This window comes from Anser cygnoides, chromosome 27, assembly GCF_040182565.1.
Source record: "Anser cygnoides isolate HZ-2024a breed goose chromosome 27, Taihu_goose_T2T_genome, whole genome shotgun sequence".
NCBI lineage: Eukaryota > Metazoa > Chordata > Aves > Anseriformes > Anatidae > Anser > Anser cygnoides.
The window spans coordinates 1,907,577-1,926,556 of NC_089899.1; the positions used below are offsets into that span (position 1 = coordinate 1,907,577).

The window sequence follows — 18,980 nt, forward strand, 5'->3', positions numbered from 1 at the left end:
TTCCTGCCCTATTAATTTGCCGATGCCGTAGTCCGTCAGAATTGAAGCTGTTACGACATCGGGAACATGAGCCGGTGACACGACTCGATGAATCAGCCCAGGGGAGGCTGCCCGGGGAGGAAGCTCGTCGTACACGTACGGCTCCTCGCCATCAGCACGAACGGGACAGGATATGCAGAACGCGCCGCGCTCCCGCGGCACCTTCCTGCGCTGCCCCGGCCGCGGCACCTCCCCTCGGAAGGCAGGGGACAAAGAAACGTTTGACGTTGTGCGCGAGGAACGCTTTGGCCCGGGGCAGTTCCCTTCCAGCCATTTAGGGTAGCTTTTTTCCCTCGACCATATAGCATTTAGATCCGCCGAAATTAGAGATTCGTCTCTATAGTTTTCAAATTGCATGGGGAAGAACTGCCTGTAATTTACATCCAACGTGACGTACAGTTGCTATGGGATTCGGTGGCAAATTATAAACCCATTATGCCTTTTTTTTTTTTTTTGTTCTGGTGGTAGCAGACTACAGAAGTAGGTCTAATTGGTGCCCTGCCAGGGGAAAATAGAAAGTTTGTGACAGAATCCCTGCGACTGAGGGTGCTTTTTTATAAACGGGATCTGCTTTTTATCAGCAGATCGTCTGCCCTGAGAGGGCGCGATTAATCGGAGGGGTCGAGTTTGGCCTTTAATAACTTGTTGCTCTCTAACAGCTCTGGGGAAAGCGGACTTGAAGGTTAACCCCTTAGATTTTTATATTTTTAAGGAGTGTTCTGGCGCTCGTGTCAATGGATCCAGCAGCTGGATCCCGGTGATTGCAAGGCCAAACCTGTGCTCCTGGTCTGCTCGCTCCGTGCTTGGTTTCGTACTGAACTCGGACAGCACCGAAGGGAGAAATTCATCATTTTTTTAAGTTCTGAAGCAGGTCAGACAAAATACATGTCAGGTGCCCGCAGGGAGCAGTCAGCCCACTGCGCAGTGCCCTTTCGGGGCCGGTGGGGCCGCAGTGGGCAATCCTACGGCATCATGCTTCTGAATCTCTCTGGCCTGTCCAGTTGGGTTTTGTCCTAGCACCACTTGGCAGAGCTCGGAGGCCGTTGAAAGATCTCGCTCGCACGGTGCCGGCTCCGTGGGGACAGCACGAGGGCCTCTTGCTGGTGCGGTTGATTTGGGAAAGCGTTTTGGGGTCTCGGTAGCTTGCTCCGCGTTACCTCCTGAGCGATTCGCCTGTGCCCGGCTCTGGCTGTGACTTGTAAGCGTCTCCAAATCCCCGGCGTTCGTGCGTGGTGGAGAAGTGGGAAGGGACGGGCTGCATGCGTCACGCTCGTGCTCGTGTGTGCCAGCTAATCCGCGGGAGAAGAACACGTTTTGGCTGACTTAGGGGTTTTGCTGCTAACGCGCAAGAGGAGGCGTCTGAATGGACGGGGTGGCTGCACGGGTTCGGGTGGACTTCGGAGAGGTGGTGGGAGCCTGGGATATCCCATACCAAATGCCCTCGGTTTGTGAACGCAGCCGGGGAGCGTGCTGCCTTCTTTGGGCTCGGGGGCAAGCGGTCCTCAGCTCAGCGTCCTGTAACCCCCCGAGGCTGAGCTTGAGTTGTCTCTGAATAATTAAGGTTGATGCCGTTTCTGGGGGAGCCGTTATCTGCAGCTATCTTAATTCGGATGAGAAGAAGCGCCCGCTGACGGGGACTGTGCTAACATTTCGTACGGGGCGCCTCCAGAGGAGGCATCACCGGCAGTAGGCTTCTCCGTCCGCCGTGCCTGGGCTCGGCCTAGGTGCATTAGCCAGGAAAGGAGCCTGCATTTGCTGATAAGAGCTTTCTACAGTAGCTCAAGTGTTGCTTGGAAACGTCCGGTGTACAGCAGGCAACTTTTGCACACCGTGGTAACCCAGCATCGCCTTTTGACTCTTTTTTTTTATTTCTTCTCCTTAAGAATTGTTACAAGAGGCAGCAGGATGGCCCCTCTGCCTTGCAGGCTGGCGGCGTGCATCGCCGCTGCAGCGGGGGAGCAGCCGTCCAAAAACCCAACCCGCTGCGCGCCGCTCCAGCGAGAAGGCAGGCTAGAAAAACACCGCTCTGCGCGCCCGGTCTCTCCTTTCTTTACATTGGATTAGTGCCTTTTTAATTTAAAGAAACCAGCGTTTGCTTCGCTTGAAAGGAGGTCACCGCTCGCGAGCACGGCTCCGCTGAGCTGCCCACCTCCAGCCTTCCCCGGCCTGCCAGCCCGCCTGCTGTTAACCCTCTGCGCGGCACCGGAGCTGCCCTCGCCGTTCGGGACCGAGAGAAGACCTCAGCCTAAGGCTTTTGGGGCAAACCAAGACGTTTTCCTTGCTTCGTAGCCTCCTCGTGCCGTGCATGGAACCTGCAGCCACCCGCCGAGGCTCCGGCTGCGGGCCCGGGGCATGCCTCCCGCGGGAAAAGTAGGTCACCGCGGGGAGAGGGCTGGCTCTGGTGGCTCCCAGCCTGATCCCTGCCTGGTGCTGCAAGCGAGGCTGGAATTGCGCTGCTGGCTCCGCCGGCCGCTCCGAATTGTGCCGCGGGTCTGATGGCAGACACGGACTTTTTGGGTTTACATCCACGCGTGACGGGGATTAGTGAGCGCCCTGAAACTTCCTAAAAGCAGCTCCTCGCCTAAACCCTTGTAGGATTTAGCTTTCGTCGGTGCAAACATCCTCTCGGCTGCTTGGCAGGGATATTTGGAGACCCGTGCCGTTCAGCCGATAGGCTGCCCTTCGATAATAGGGCAGGGACCTGGCGCAGCGGTTTGCTTCGTGTAGGCCCGGTGCTGGGAGGGCACGTTCAGCTAATTGCCGTTATTTAGCAAGGGCAGGCGCGTTACTCAAAAGCCCAGCAAACAGCCCAGCAGGATGGAAGAAACGCTAGCTCGCTCCGTGTCGTGATGCCCAGAGGATCCATATTTTTCTAAAACCAAAGTGGAAGACGTTAATTTAATCTCTGGTCTGTGCTCTTACTCACTGAGGGCCCGTTCTGCGATGGGCTGCGATCGATCCGTTGCGTGCCAGTTGTGGTTGTTTGAATCATATTTCCACATTTCAGTGTCTAGACTTTATGTTTGGGTGAGTTTTGTTGTACCTTTCCAGCTCCGGCGCTGACTGCAGTTGTTCTTGGCTCCCTGTTTCCACGAGCAAGTCAGGCGGGCTGTGTTCCTGTCTCCCGCAGTCCCCAAAAAGAAGGGAACGGGGGAATTTTTCTCCCCTGGGACAATCCCAGCGTGGATGAGCTGGGCTCTGCCGTTCGGTGACAGCACACCAAGGGCAAGGAAACGCAGATGGCGGGGGACAAATCTCTTCTCCTTCGCCCTCGCGCGGGGAGAAACGTGCTGTGAAAAAGGTCGGCTCTGGGTGTGGGGAGTCCGGGCCAGGAAAACCCAACGAATGCCCATGTTGGAAATCAAAGAGCTGCTAATCCACCCAGGAAAGAGGGTTGGTTGAGGGCGAAGCAGCCTTTTAATGGCCCGTAGCTACCGTGCTTGATGTGGAGCTGGAAGCTTTCTTGCACCTGGGGATGTTCAGGGCTGGACACGACTGGCTCTGCCTTCAGAGAGAAGCACGGGGCCGTGTCCAGTAAGTCTGAGAGTTCCTCCAAGGCTTGAAGAAGTCGATAACAACTTGGACCTAGAGTACGTTGGCCTCCCTGTGGCCAGCAGGTGGGACAGGCTTCGGGAACTGCAAAAGGAAGACTTGGGCAGAGAGGTGCGCCGAGGCTGGGCTCGATACCGAAAACGAGTCCAGACCTCCTGGTAGACGGGGCCGTGGATAAACGGGTGGAAGGAAATAACGTTCGCCGCTCGTCATTAACTTGTGCAGCTTGCCGCCGTGAGATTTAAAAGGCCTGAGTGCATCTGAATAACGAGAAAAATTGGCCGTGTGGTATGCAAAGGATAAAGGTTGTGGTTCAACTCCTCCACGCACCCCTGCCCGCGCGGCGGCGGCGGCTCTGCTCCCGTTCCCCCGGTGCCGGGGCAGCCAGCCGCGTGCCCGAGCCCGGCTTTACCTCTTCCAGGGGCCCGAGCTCTGTGCAAACGGTGCCGTAAATCCCTCCTCCCCTTGCAGACCCAGGACGGAGCGGCTATTTTTCACAGCCCTGCACGGGCGGGGTGGCGAGGAGGCAAATTTTTCCGCCCTGCCTGAGCTTGGGCAAGCGGAAATTGTGCGCTGGGAGCCTTCCGAGGCGGGCGGCCGCGCTGGGCTCACCTCGCCGCGGGAGGCTTGGGGAGGGAGCTGCCCTCGCTCGCGGCCAGAGCTTAAGGTCTGCGCCTTTGAAGTCGTTCCCTGGGCGTCCGCCGCTTGCCGGAGGTGTGGTGTGGCCGGGCCCCGGCGGGTCGCCGCGACTCAGCGCCTCCCTGGCTCGTGGGGCTGCGGCACGCGGGCCCGAACCCGGCGCGTAAAAAAGGCGTGATTCAGAGCGAGAGGAGCCGGGAAGAAGTTCACGCGGGTCAGAGCGTGGGGCGCCGCGAGTCACGGGGCGGCCGCGTTTCCTTCGGCGGCCTCTGATGCACGCGCTGCTGACGACAGCCGGGGCCCCGCAGCTCTTTGAACCCTCGGCTCCTGCGTCCCCACTTCGCTCAGATCGCTCGGGGAAACGCTGACGGCACCTGGCCGCGCTTCCACCGCGCTCGGCTGCCGGAGCCGGCGAAGCCCGAATCGTGACCTCCCCGCGGAATTAAGAACCTCTTGTACTCCCAGAAATAATCCCTTAAGACGCGCGTAGGAGCTCGGCCGGCCGCTCGCTTCGGGAAGGAGCTCCGCGGCGCTCGTGGGGGCAGCCGCAGCCGGGTGGTCCCACGTCCTGCTCCGTTCTCACACGGAAGGTGCTCGGTAATAAAAAGGACCTCGGTTATCTGCGGCCTTAGGGGGTCGCTGGGGAAGTAGCTGGTACTTCTCTTTTCTTTGCAGGCAAAGAAAAAAAGCAAAAATTTTTTTCCAAAATGCAAAGAAAAGCAAAAATTTTTTTCCAAAATGCAAAGAAAAGCAAAAATTTTTTTCCAAAATGCAAAGAAAAGCAAAAATTTTTCTTCCAAAATGCAAAGAAAAGCAAAATTTTTCTTCCAAAATGCAAAGAAAAGCAAAAATTTTTTTCCAAAATGCAAAGAAAAGCAAAAATTTTTTTCCAACATGCAAAAAGAAAGCAATTTTTTAAATCCAAAATGCAAAAAAAAAAAAAAAACCAACAATTTTTTTCCAAGATGCCTTCCGCGTTGCAGTGGGTCCGTGCGCCCTGACGCTGATGAAGAGGAGGATCCTTCCCATTCAAGGCCCCTCGGAGCTGGGCCAGTTTGGACATGGGTAACGAATGGCCACCGGTGCTCGTCTGTGTTCCCAGCAGTGTGGCTTTCTGAAGGAGGAGGAAAATTACAATGCGAGCCGTCGTAGGGTAAAACCAAACCCAAACTAACCCAGTTCTCCCAGCCCGGAGTCTGGGAGCAGGCCGAGGGTCCCGGAGCACGCAGCTCCGCTCCAGAGGCAGCTTTTAGTTTAATTTGGGAAAGGGGGAGGGAGAAGACAACGGATAAAGTAAATCGTTCGTACGCTGTGTGAAAGTCAGTGGGATTTCTTGGGCCCGCCTGAGATACGCGCTTCGGTTGCAACCACTCGCAAACTTTTTTCCAGCGCTTGATGTGGAAATCGTTTGGGGACGTAACGAGGACTTTGCTCGTAATCCGCCAAAACGGCACAGCGGCAATTGCTGCGCTGCCACCCGCGACACTTTCTGGCTGGGTTTCCTAACCTGGCAGCAGGGAACAGCCCGGCTACGCCGAGGGTTTGGTGTTGGAGTGCCCTGCGTGGCTCTGCGACCCTTCCTTTATCTCACGTTTATCTCACTGGGCATTTATCTCACTTCTATCTCGTGTAGGTGCTGCCTGCAGGTCGGAGCTCTCTCTCGTACAATTAAGGCCAGTTAACACAACATAAAGGCCTTTTATTCATCATTAAGGCTAAATTTACGGCAGGGAGGAGCACGCTTTTATTCGAACCTCAGAAGAAAGCAAAACGCTTCAGCTACCTGGAGCTTGGGCGGATTGTTATATTTAGCCCCAAAATTCTGGGCAGACAATTAAGTGCCGGCTCAGCGGCCGCACCGCATGCAGGAATTAAATGAACCACCCGGGCTCCCTCCGTCAGGCCAAAGAGATTCTCTGTCCTCGTGCCTGAAATCTCTCGGGGCGTTTGGCCTTGCACCCGGGAGCCTTCCTGCAGCTCTGTGGCCGGCAGAGGTGGTATGTTTTTATTCCTCTTATCTGAAACATTTTCGTGTTCATTTTTGGCGTGTGTTGTAACCTGAACTTTCACAGGTGTCCTTGCGGGGAGCGGAGAAACATCTGACTTCTTTTTTTTTTTTTTTTAGGGGTAGATTTTCGCCAGTTTAGAAGAGTGCGTTCTTTCTTCTCCTGTTTGTTACTTTATTTTTGGAGCGGGTTTGTTGCCGGCCGGCCTGGCAGTGCAAATAAAGCCGTGGCTGGAACAGTGCGGGGCCTGTTGCTTCTCGCCGGCTGCCTGCCGAGGGGAAGGGAGCACCTCGTTTAACTCAGCGCCGGCTGCTCCGGGCAGCTGCTGGGACGGAGCCAGCACCCCAAAGGGTGGCGTTGGCCAGGAGGTGCTGGCAGTGACGTGCGAGGGGACGGTACGTAGCGCAGAGGTCACGGCGCGACAGAAAACCCCGTGGCTGGTTCGTTTAGTGCTTTCAGCTGGATTTTCTCCGTCGGCAGGTTCCCTATGCGATGGGAAAGCTGGCGTTTGGGCTGACTGTATCGATTATTGTCCCGTGAAGGTAGGGAGGTGGTAGGAAATCGCAGCAGTGCCGTGGTGCCAGCGCTGGATCCTGACGCTCGTGTTCCCGGAGTCGCAGCCAGCATCGGGGCACCTCTGGTTGGGTGCCCCCGAGACCCGAGAGCAAAAAGCTTCAGCTTTTAAGGGGCTCACGGGGCGTTGCTGGTGGGGTTTCTCTTGGATCCTTTTAGGATCCCGGCTCTGCTGACTCCAGCTTAGCAGGGCTGGCTCTGCCTTGGTGAGGAACGACTGAAGAGCGTCTTAAGTAGAGCTTCGGCAGCCTGGTAATTACGCTCTCAGTGTCAAGAGGACAGAGTTGGGCACACGGCGAAAACTGGTCCAGGCTTGTTTTCCTAGGCTCAGCAGCGTGCGCGTTAGGTGAGATTTGTCCCGGGATGGTTGAACGAGTTAGTCAATCTGATCTCTAAATTGCCTTTCTATATTTTTCTCTTGCAAGAAAAGTAGTAAAGCTGCGTGGAAGATAAGGATCGGATCGCCCTGATGTTTCAGCAGCTCCTTTAAGCCGTCCTATGAGCACATCGGCAAGTGAATCAGCCGCCGCGTCTTCACAGGGCCGAAAATAAATGGGGCTTTCGTAAGCAAATGCGGTGGGCAGGAATTGCTGGGTTTTCATTAAAAGATTGCAGGGGAGAAAACGCTCTTTCCGATCCAGCCTTAGGGCCGTGTTGTTCATTAACTGATCGTCACTCCTGTTTGCCTTGCGCGATAAGTGCGGCGCTGAGAGTGGCTAACAGCGCCGCTGCCGTCACAGCTGCCCTTCGCAGAGAATTGCTCCTTTTATTTTTTTTTTTCTTTTTATGGCTCGCTTTCCTGACAGGTGGGTTTTCTGTGCCGAACGCAAACAGCCGCAGCGTCCCTCTTCTAATCGCCGAAAGCGGCTTTTCTCCAGGTGCTTCGCAGCTTGGTAACGCCGCGCTCGGTACAAAGGTCGCTTAAAAATCTGCCGTGCAACGTCCTGCTCCCTAATGAGCCTTAAAATGAGGCCTGGAGGGGCCGTGGGGCTGGCGGGGCAGCCGAGGAGAGGAGCAGGAGGAGACCCGCAGGTGGGATCACTGTGCCGAGACCCCGATGTCTCCTCGCCTCCCTCGCATCGGGGGTTTTAATGCTTCTCTCGTTATGCAAAGCAGCGCAGGTGTCTGGCAGCGCAGTTCGCCTTCTCAGAAGCCAGGCAACCAAAAGACCGTCAGGAATCGGCTCGCGCTGTTCTCAGACCGCTCCTGCCCACCTTCCACAACCCGACCCGGTGCGGCGAGGCGCCACGGCCCCGGCACGAGGTCCTGCAGCGAGCCCGCTCCTCGCTGCCGCCCTGCACGAGCCCTCCTGTCCCTCCTCCTTCCTCCAAACATCGTTTGCCATTAAACAAAAGCTCCCAAACCGCGGCGTCCTTGCTCCCCGCCAGCCCCCGTTGCAGCTGGGCTGTTTTAAGGCCCTCGCTGTGTTCCCGTTCGCCAGCCCGAAGCTCCTGTGCTGGAATTTCAGCACCTTCAGCCTCGCCTCGGTCTCCCCAGCTCCTTTGACTCTCCTCCAGTGAAAACTAGGTCAGAAACCACCGTCAGCTTCTGCTATTTCACCGGTCCTGTTTTCTAAGTTGTAACCCGGCGTGGCTCTGGGTTTAATCGCTTGCTTTAACACACGAAACCTCTCAGCTGGCTGTGCACCAGCAGCCCGACGTGGCAGGGCAGGTGAAGCTGCTCCCCGTCGCATCTTGGCTGTAAAAGCCACGTTACCTTGATTTGGGCTGAAAAGGTGAATTGTGGTGAATTATCCCTTCGTGATGGTGCCTGAGATGCCAGACTGACAGATTTTTTCCACGAGCTCACCCGAGCTGTGTGTTTTTTGTGCAGGCAGCTTCCTAGCTGCGATTAACCAGCTCCTCTTTGTGTCTGGGTGGCTTTTTCGCCTGATGGGTGAAAGAGAAATAGCCTTAAAAAAAAAAAAAACGAAGTAACTGGAAACCCGCAGATTGGCGAAGAACACAGTAAAGCAGGCATGTTGGAGGTAATTTAAAATATTTATTTTTAAGTGGGAGTTCTAGCTGACTGCACCCATTCAGCGTTTTTCTAGGACTGTTATTGGAAAGGTGCTTGGAGGAGCTGGAGAGAGCGCCTCGGTGCGCAGTGAGACCCGCTGGTGTCGTGTAAGAGGATCCTTACTCCTTTCTTTTAGGCAGGCTTGGGGCTAGCTAGCAGTATTGGAATACTTTGGCATTCTTGCATAAATGGCATTTAAATGAATTCGTAATTTTCAGGATAGCTTAAAGGTTGTGGTTTGTAAGCTCTGCCTTAGCCGTAGTCTCAGAGTTTTTCCAGAAGGGTAAGTTGGCTTATCGGGTAAGGGTAAGTTCCTTGTACGCTCCTCTTTCTTCGTTTTCTGTGTCTCCTCTTTCTCTGTGAACCTTTTCTAGGGTCTGAGGGTCCCTGGGTTGCAGACCCTTGGTGTGGAAGTGCCCGTGCAGCACCACCCATGCTTACAGACCTGAACGGGCTCCAGTAAATCCAACGTCTCTGCTCCCAGGTGGGGAATGTAGCTGTGCTCCCCAGGCGGAGCAGCTTGGACCCAGGGGTGAAATGCTTCCTGTAAGGTGATGCGAGGAGAGCCTCTGATGGGGGGCAGATGGAACAAGGCTCCGCTCTGAATCGGGATCCGAGTTCCTCTGCATCGCTTCCACAGCGTGGCCTCTAGCCTCGGGTGGAAGAGCTCGGCCGTTTTAATCAATTACGGAAATTGTCTTATTTATGATAGGGACGAGGGGGAGTTAAGACGTGCTCTCGTGACACGCTTGCCCGTCTTATTCTGGGAAAGCACAGTTTTCTCCTAATGGTGGGGTGTTTTGTGTAGTTCAGAGGCTAAAACAAACAAACAAGACTTTTATTAGTACGTAGACTTAATGCAGCCGATATTGGAATAGCTTCCTTTTAACCGTGTAACTTCTGCCAGCCTTCTGGGCACGGGGGCTGCCTTTCCATCCGCACCTTCAGTCTGGCCAAGGCAGCGGGAACGTGCGCGCTTTATGCCCGTAAAGGTAAAGGGCAAAGGTAAAGGACTGCCCGTAGGCAGCTTTTGTAGGGCAGCAGGTGAGGAAGAGGCACCGCGAGCTCCTTTCTCGTGGCCGGTGCCGGTTTGGTGGCCGGGGCAGAGGATGCTTTGTTGACAAACGCCTGGGTTCTGTTCCCATGGCAGTAGGGGAGGCGGACGTGCGGCAGTTGCCCCCGGCCGTTGCAACCCCTCTCCAGCTGCTGACCCTCGTCGGAGCTCAGAAGACGGAGTTGGGCAGGAGGAAGGTGCAGAGTCTCGGCTCAGAGGAGCGTTTGGACGCAGCACGACCGCCCCAGGAGCGGGTGAACGTCCATGGTGAGCATATTCTTCTCTGAGCACATCTGTGCCGATGGGCCAGCTCCCTGCTCCCAGGAGGGAACCGCTCGCGGTCCTTCCTGCATTTAACGGCTCACCCTGAATCTTTTCATCCAAGTTTATTGAAATTATCGGTTGTTGGGTTCGAATTTAAGGCCACTGAGCGTGCGAGGGGCGAGGAATAGAAATGCTTTGCAGTCGCCGTGACCCTTTTGGGGAAATCGGACCGAACATACCGCTGCCTTCGTGCATCTCAGACCCAACTTTGTCAAAATAGACCCAAGCGATTTTCCACGATGGAAATGGTTTTCCTTAGGATGCTCGGAAACTTTCTGATCTCCTTTGAGCGGTGACCGCATCGCCAGCACCTAGTGAATAGTCCCAGGCCTCCCTCCTCTTCTGGAGGAGGCACAGAAGTCTTCTCTCAAGGTGTCTTGTACCAGAGGAATGGCTTTTAAAATATTAATCTCAGAGAATCTAAAACTCCTTAATGGTTTTTGGCTCGTAGAAGTGTTTAAGTAAAGCCTTTAGGGAAAAACAGAACTGCCGTTCACCTTTAGCAGAGTTGGGAGTTTTGGATGATTCAGTTTCCTGCTGCCAGTTTGTTGTGTTGCGTTATTTTTTTTTTCCAGTCCTTTCCCAATTTAACAAGCTCATCTGATAGCTACAATAAAATCCTGCCGCAAAAAACAAGCGGTGTTGCATGCGTGAGGTGATCGCCCAGGGAATTTCGAGCAGGGATGTCTTAATGGGATCCTCGCCAGGCCAAGGGCTCTGTGAACTGTCTGCTAAGGCAAGCGTGTGCAGCTGCCGAACCATACCACTGAATCTCTGTTGAGAGAGGGTTTAATAATTATTAAACTTATTAATATTTCCACTGTAAGTAGGCAGAATGGGAAACTTCTCTGTGGACTGGTGTTTCTTGTTGAAAATGGCGTTTCAAAGCAAATCCACGCGTTCCGAAAACAAATCTAAGAGGGTTTGTTTTCCTCTGCCTGCACTTTAGAAATACCAATATTTGCCTTTCTTTTTCTATCCTGTCTTTGACTTGCAGTGTGGTTGCTGTATCTGCTAGCATTTGGCTGTGCTGAAAGGTAGACCTGGTAAGAAAGAGAGAGTTTCAGGCCATCGGAGCTGAGTTAAATTCTGGCCTTATTGTTAAATTTAAGGCATCTTTTTCTCCGGTATAAGCAGTGGCTGTAGAGTTGCTATATTTAAAGAGGACTGGTTTGGGAGGGGGCGGCGTTAATTTACCATAAAAATGTCTTTTCCCCAAGCTTTATTTCAATTGCTTGCAAGTAACAAAACAATGGAACCCACTTCTAGTTCTGTACCTGATTTTTTTTTTTGCGACGAACTTGCCAGCGCAGCACTATCTTTGTGCCGGTGCTTTGAGGAGCGTTGTTCCAACTTGTCTTCTGCCATCCCAGCTTCACCTTCTAGTCCGACTTACAGAAGAAATACCTTTTCTGGAAAAATTACAGTGACTTTTTGGGCAGGATTTTGTTGATTCGTGGTGTTAGCGGGAAGGGGAAGGGGCTGCTGGACCTCTTTTGGGACTGGGCTGGGCAGAGGAGGGCGGAGAGGCGGGCGGGGGCATCGAATGAATGGGCAGGTTTGGTACAAGAGCGCCGTGCTGACTAATTGCAGCAGCACAGCTCCGGGAGTTCCTGGCTCTCGGTTTCGGTGGGGGTCCGGAACGCCCTTCTGCGATGAGGAACGGCCCCAGAAAATCCAATAACTCAAAAAACGGAACTTCTCTTTTCTGAGGGATGCCGTCACTGTGTCAAAACTACCGGAGCGGAAGGGACCTCCTGGGTTATTGAGCTAAAAAAAATAATAGGAATTGTGTGTTTTGGTAATTGTTGCATAATAGCCACGTTTTTAATTGATTACCGGACTGCTTTGAACAGTTGTACTGCACACAGGGACTACGCTGGGACGCGAGCCTTCCCTTTGCCTGAAAACCTTTAATTTGCGAGCCTTTGGAGACGGTGGGAGTTGGCCATCGGTCTTCTGCCGGTGAAACCTCGCCGAGGAGCCCGGTCTTGTTAACAGTGAAATTGGTGGGAGTCTGTAGTGATTAAGCTACAGCTAATGATGCTGTAAGGTTCTCGTGGCACCCGGCGTTAGGCGTGAAGAGCGGAGGCTTTATGATTATTGCCTCTCGCTAGGCTTAATGAGCAGGTCTCCCTTAGCTCCCTGGAAAAGCAAAGGGGGGAAAAAAATGAAGCCCTGGATAAAAAAGGAGCGAGAGGAGCGCTGCGAGATGCGCCGGCAGCCCCTGAACGAGGCCGGCTCCTCCAGCAGCGCCGGAGACGGGTGGCTGTGCCTGAGTTAATTGGGATTTCGGGGCGCTCGGTGTCACAAAACCACCTTTGATCTCTCCCTCTTTCTTATAACGTGTTCCCCGTGACCTCGGACTGCGCGGTGCGGCGCGGGTCTGCGCCGCTTTCCCCACGGACCCGAGGGGGCATCGAGCGGTGCCGCTGGGCGCCTGGTGGTGGGACCCAGCGGCTGACGGCTGTTAAAAAGCAGGGATTAAAGCATTATTTAGAACAGAAGCGTTGTGGCTCTTAAAAACGAGCTGGGCTGCGCCTGCCCATCCCCAGGGCTTGTTCCCCGCTTGCAGTCTCTGCAGTAACCTCTCCCCTCTCTGGAGACAGGTAGGTTCGGCTCTCCGGGGCTCTCTGCGCGGCCCAGGTCCTTTGTCTGGAAAAACAAAGCTCGCATTTTCTTTGGAGACAGACCATTGCATCTTAATTGTCCATTTAGGGTTTACTTAAGAGTGCTTTTCTGGATGGCTTGCGTTGACTCCCTGCCTTTGTTCCCGTGTAGCTGCTTGCTGAGCTGGAACAAGTCATTCAGGAAAGTTTTCCGCCGGCTTCTCGCAGCCGTTTCAGCGGCCAGATCACGGACGTGTGCACGTTTCTTACATAACAGCTCCGTATTGCTGCTTTGGGGAGACGCTTCCCGGGTCGCCGCTCTCGCATCGCCGTGGAAATTCAGGAGTGAGGATTTGGGGATGCAGGCGGCCCTGCGGGCGTTGGGGTCTCCTTGGCCAGCTCCTCTGCGGCCAAACGAGGTCGCCTGCTTTCCAGTGGCCACGGTAAACGTGGAACAAGAGCTTTGCTTGTGTTTCTCTAAGCGATTGGGCCTCTTAAATTGTCTTCCTGAAAGGCGTCGCCTGGGTTGCACACGTGCGTGGCTCTTCCTCCAAGCAGAACACAACCGCCCCTCGTGCCAGCCGAGCCTCTGGGCTTCGTGATCACGAGCGGCGTGTGGTTTGTCCCGAGGACTGGGGAGTTGGAGCCTCATAACCAAAGCCACCTTTCACGGTGTTTGCTGGCTGGTGTTAAAGGTGATCGGAGTATTGCATCTCATGCCACAGGGCCCTGGTCTCTCAGAGCTGAAAAGCTGATTTCTGTAAATACAGGATCAGCAAAAACACCCTTCGGTCCTGCACTGGGAAGCGAGGATTCACTTGAAGCACGCCTGGAAAGATTGACTGGAAGTTACCAAGCTGAAACAAGAGATTTTTCACTGGGCTCGAGCATAAAATTGATAAAGTTCAGCTCCCCTACGCGTAAAGCCGGGCTGAGTGGTGTTAGAGCCGTTCACCGGTGCTGCGGAGGGGTTCAGAGACGAGTCCCACGGAGGAGCTTCGTGCCCCGGGGAGGTGACTGGGAGGGCGGGCAGGACACGGGAAGGCGGGCGGCAGTCGAGGCAGCACACCGAGCTTTGCCCGTGCCACCTCGCTTCCCTTCAGAGCAAGCTTCCTTGCATCTCGTTTGGAGCTGCTGTGCAGCCAGGGAACGTGCGGAGGGTTTTCGCCTTGTCCTTGCCTGCAGCCTGGGGAAGCGGGGCTGGCTTGCTTCGGCTGAAGTCCCCAAAAAACTGCTGCGGTTAAGGGCCACGTCCCCAGCCACGCTGCGATTTGTTCAGCGAGATCTTTGTAACCTGGATTAGATGAGATCAGGGGATCCAGGCATGCGTGAGAGCAGCCTCCATGGCCAGCTCAGCTCTCGTGCCTGTGGGGTGACATCTTGATGACAGAGGAGTTTAATTGCTTTCTGCTCTGCTGATCCAAGCTATTGTCCATGTAGGGACTGACTCTGCTTTACGTTGCAGGCACAAAGCGTTTCGATTAGGCTACAGATTTTTAACTTAATCATGGGTCTTACTCACCAAACTTTCTGTATGTCAGGTGGGCTGGCGTGTGCCGTGGTCAGGCAGTGCAGTGATGGCCGATGTGCCGAGGATGCTTCCTTACCAAGTTTCCACGACCACTGCAAGTCATAACCACCACTTAATACAACTCCTTTTCTGTCTTATAGGGGCACTTGTGGCTTTTGAGCCTGAAAAAAAGGGAAAACTAGGGAAAACTACTGAGGAAGTGACATTTGTGCTGTACCAGCTCACTTAAATTACGTAATTAAAGCCGAGGAAGCCAGTCTGTATTTTGCAGCCTGGCAATTAAAACTTTAAAACGTACGGCTTAGCGTTTTGACTGACATAAAAGATCTTTATCGGGCTGCTGCTGCTTGTACTGCGCCATGCTAGGATTTGTAGGCGCTGTAATACTGCAGTGATAATCTGCATCCGTTAATGATTTTAGGGAAATCATCGCTTGCAATATACGTGACACAGTTCATGGGGCGATGGGTAAGTCTCCGACTCCTAAACCTTCAGCAAAAGCACCTTTTTTTGATTATGTTTATTAAAAACTCAAGTGTTCGCCCCCAGCACTTCTGTTTCACGTTGGAGAGGGGAGGAAGGAGCAGGAGAGCAGGGAGCTGTGCCCAGCAGACCGATACTTCCATCGTTGGACAACCCTTCTCTCCTCAAAGTAATGAATGGGGTAATCTTGGGAAGGAGAGGAGCGAGCAGATGCTGACGTTGGGGGATTTTGGGGGGTGCTCCCCGAGGAGCAGGGACCTCGCCTCCCAGCACCCATCGGTGCTGCACCACTCCTGCACGAAGGCTGCTGGAGTATGGTGGGATTTGCATCTCCAGAAGGAGCAGGGGGACCCCGAGACCTCCGGGAGCATCTCCAGAAGGAGCAGGGGGACCCCGAGACCTCCAGGAGCATCTCCAGAAGGAGCAGGGGGACCCCGAGATCTCCGGGAGCATCTCCAGAAGGAGCAGGGGGACCCCGAGACGTCCAGGAGCATCTCCAGAAGGAGCAGGGGGACCCCGAGACCTCCAGGAGCATCCCCGTTGGCACAGCGGCCGGTGACACCCCTCCGAAGTTTAACTCCTGCTTCGGTAGCTTTGGATTTACATAGGATTTCCAAGACTTTCCCAGAGAACGTGGTATTTGAATAGTAAAACCAGCAGCTTGTCTCCAAGGCGTGTGTAGCATAAAAAGGTCTGGGAGGCTTTGTAGTTTAGGTCAAAAAAAATTATATGGGATGTGTAATTTTCAAGTCTCGGTAGACTTGATCCCATCTGCAGCCTGCGAGCGTCCTGGGCTTCAAACGAGATCGTCGGGAGGCCTCAATTGCAGGGGGAAGGTGCGTTGCAGGGAGAGACAGTATTTTAATTCCGTAAGTAATAGATGGGACATAAAAAAGAATATTCAGGAGGCTTTTTTTTACTGCTCTGCTTCTGGTAGGAGGTAAATAGAAGCCTTAGAAAGTGGAATGTCTTGGGAGAAGCCTTTTGTCTCCGCGGCGTCTCCCGGGACGGCTCTGGTAATTGAGCACCGGTAAACTCTGTGCGCGCACAGGCGCTTCAGGTTGTTGTGGCTATATTCAAAGGTATTTATTTCCACGGGGATTTCTATATCTTGCCCCTTCTAATGAACTCTGGGGCTCTGCGGTGTCTCCTGCGAGTCTGTCGCACCGAGACACCGGGTGGATCTGCTTCGGTTCTGCTCTCTTACGTCCCAAAGTCCGCGCGATGTATTACAAACAAGCGAGTGGCAATCTGAATTGCTGAGTTGTGCTCAGGTCTGCAGAGCACGTCCTCCGTCGGCTACTAACCAGAGAACTAGAGGAACTTGGAGGTTGGGGCATGAACTAGTCTGAAATGTAGGATTTTTTTTCCTTCTCATTTTTGTCGCTGGCTTTTCAGGTGCAAGCTGCGGCTGCAACCTCACGCGGCCGGCTACGTGTGACGCTTGAAAATGCCCGGTTGATGCCCAGTGCTCTGTGTACTTACCGGTAGTCTTGCTACTAATTTCAAATGTTTGCGAGGAGCTTTAAATTCTGCAAAGAATCCCCTTGTTCCAACACAAATAGGGGCAAGCTTTCATTTCCTGTGTTTGCTGGGCGTCTGTGACTCTCCAGCATCCCAGGCAATAGACAAACACCGGCACTAAGTATAGGCAAATTTTTTCCGTATAACGCTGCCTCCAGTACGAATTCCAGTAAATGCACAACCGAGCTTCTCGACACAACGTTTTCCTTAATTACGTGCGTTTCCCTGAAGAAACGGGGAGGTTTCCAGCTGGTTGCTTGACCCGAGCACGGCGGATGGCCAGCCCGCCTTCCCTGTACCCCGAGCCGCCCTGGGAGATCTGTAGGGCCACGAACAGTTCCCAGAATCATGGGCTGGATTGTAAAGCCCTGCTTTTCTGTGCCTGGGTGGGAACTGCCCATCCAGCTTTTCCCCTTGGCGTGTTTAAAACCTCATGGCAACTTTGTCTGAGCATGCCCTATAAAGCACTCTGGTAGTTCCACATGCAATTTTTGCGGGGTTAATTGACATTTCCTAGTTCGTTCTTCCTTCCTCATGCTTCCACGAGTCGGATCTGGAGTACTGCACTGCGAGGAGTTGCTAGCGTGTTGAATTTACGGGCTTTTACCAATCTGAGTTAGGGCTTGCTAGCTCTGCTCGCTGGAGGATGACGAGCAGAACAACGTGCTAATGAAAGACAAATGCTGCGGGGGGGGCTTTGGGGTTGAGTGTTCATTTTTTTGGTTTAATCTCATGACTTCTGAAAACTCGGTAGCTGGAGGACTCGGTGGGGTTGGATTCCTGCTGGGAGCAGGGCGCTGCCGTTCGCAGGCTTGCTGCTTTGTAGGATACAGCGGGCGCTCGGCAGGGTGCTGCGCTGGGTACAGGAGCACCCAAGCGCTCTTTCCAGGTAGCAAACAGGTGAATTTATACAGGATAAAAAGGTTCCTTGTCAGCCAACATCACCGGGATCCCTTCAGGCTCCCTTTGAAGGGCTGCTACGAGCGGAGGTATCGCAGCGAGCTCCCAGGCAGCCGCGTGCTCGACGGGCTCGTTGCAGCAGCTCGGGGTGAGCACGCGTCCGCGAGCAGGATTTACTCCATCGCTCAGCAAGCCCTCTGCTTTCTGCTGAGTACCGCTGCTGTTATCTCCGGTACAGCAATCATTTCAGTGCGGGTAGATGTCGGCGAGGTACGGCCACGCGGTCGCAGTTCGGCTGTTCCCGGAGAGGTTTCGGTGTGGGTAAGGCTGGTGCAGGAAGGGCTCGGCAGCTTAGGAAAGCACGAGGCTGCGTTTTCTCTGACGGTAAGATGGGAGGAAGCTTGATGCATCTCTTGTTTGTTAAAGACCCCTTGCAGGAGCTTGCAGGCAGCGAGGACACGGTGAGGATTTGCTCGCCTCCCCCTTAGGAAGCCTTTTGCTGAAACAACAGCGAGTGCAGAGCAGAGGCACAGTTCCTGCTCCTAGCTGTGCTTCTCGGGGCTCGGATCGCTCTCGGTGCACACGTGGCATGGCAAGGTGCTGGTCTTGCTCAGCGCAGGCACTTCTTCTCCACTCCCGTGCATCCCAGCAGCCATGCTTGGTCGTTCCTGGACCCCCCTGGACCTCCCTAGGTCCCCCTGGACCCCCTGCTGGAGCTGCAGGGGAGCACATCTGGTGCCTGGTGACCGGCTTCGGGGCCGGGGCCGACGTCTCTTGCTCAGAGCAGTCACCTCGCCTCTGTCCTGATCCTGCTCAGCAGCCGGTAGCTATTCTTAGGTGCCTGGGGAGCCTCGCGGAGGAATAATGCCCTTGCAGGTGGCCGGGTTGCTCAGGTGGATTTCTCTGCCTTGTTTTGCCTCCTAACTGAGATTTCTCCAGGGTCCTTGGCTTACCAAAGACGTGCTGAGCCCCGTGAGCTGGTGAATGCTGGGGTCTGAGCAGCTGCTGGTGTGCGTTGAAGGGAAAACAGAAATACGGAGAGAGCGTACTCTTCCTGAGTGGATGGTGCCATGACTTTTAGGAGGCTGTGCCGAGGGAGTTGGCTGCTTCGCATCACCAAAGAACTGGGCGACTCTTCAGAAGGTGGTGGAGGGATTTGGGAACGGCAGCAGGAGCCCCGTGACGGTGGTATTGGTCTGCAGGAGAACGTTTGGGAAGGCTGAACCACTTTCAGTTTGGTTCAGTGTGATTCATCTGTTTGGTTTTGTTCAGGGTGAAGGTGTCCATGCAAAAATTCAGGGAGTTCTAATAGAAGAAATTAAAATCACATCCTTAATTAGGGTGGGGTGCGTGCGTTTGCTTTTGCCCTGGGAGCTTTTTTGCCCTGCAGGAGGGGGCTGCGTGCGTGCGGGAGCGCCGGCCCCGCTGCGACACCGCAGAGCCCCTGGGCACCCAGGGTGCAGGAGGATGAAGTGCTGGGTTTCAGGAGGTCGGCAAAGCAAAGCTGAAGTTTTCCATCGAGCACGAACGCTCGTTTTTAAATTTGAGATTGCACATTTCATTTCAAAGCGTTTAGCATGTAGATGAGGGGATTTATAAGTTCTGTAATTAAAGCTTGTCCTGATTTGCGGAGCATGCCTGTGTATTCTTACTGCCTCGTCATCCTACTGCCATGTGCTGCGTGTTACCTTTCTAGTCCGCTTAAGTAATTTTCCAGGATGAATCGC

General features: G+C 54.1%; 2 protein-coding genes across 5 annotated transcripts in view; one reads left to right on the forward strand and one right to left on the reverse strand.

The window, feature by feature from the left end:
• UBA52 (ubiquitin A-52 residue ribosomal protein fusion product 1) overlaps positions 1-18,980 on the reverse strand; it is a 147,582-nt gene that overhangs the window by 15,289 nt on the left and 113,313 nt on the right. The window lies entirely within an intron of this gene.
• Positions 1-18,980, forward strand: part of ELL (elongation factor for RNA polymerase II) — a 50,387-nt gene that overhangs the window by 4,338 nt on the left and 27,069 nt on the right. Inside the window, exon 1 of one of the 4 annotated variants that reach the window (XM_048052397.2) lies at positions 2,377-2,409. The exons of 2 other annotated variants lie outside the window; for them this stretch is intronic. In XM_048052397.2, the coding sequence (XP_047908354.1) occupies positions 2,392-2,409 (18 nt within the window). In that variant the 5' untranslated portion in view covers positions 2,377-2,391. Of the gene's footprint in view, positions 1-2,376; positions 2,410-8,797; positions 10,150-18,980 lie in introns of those variants that run through there. One more of the 4 variants, XM_013199673.3, reaches the window with a different exon arrangement.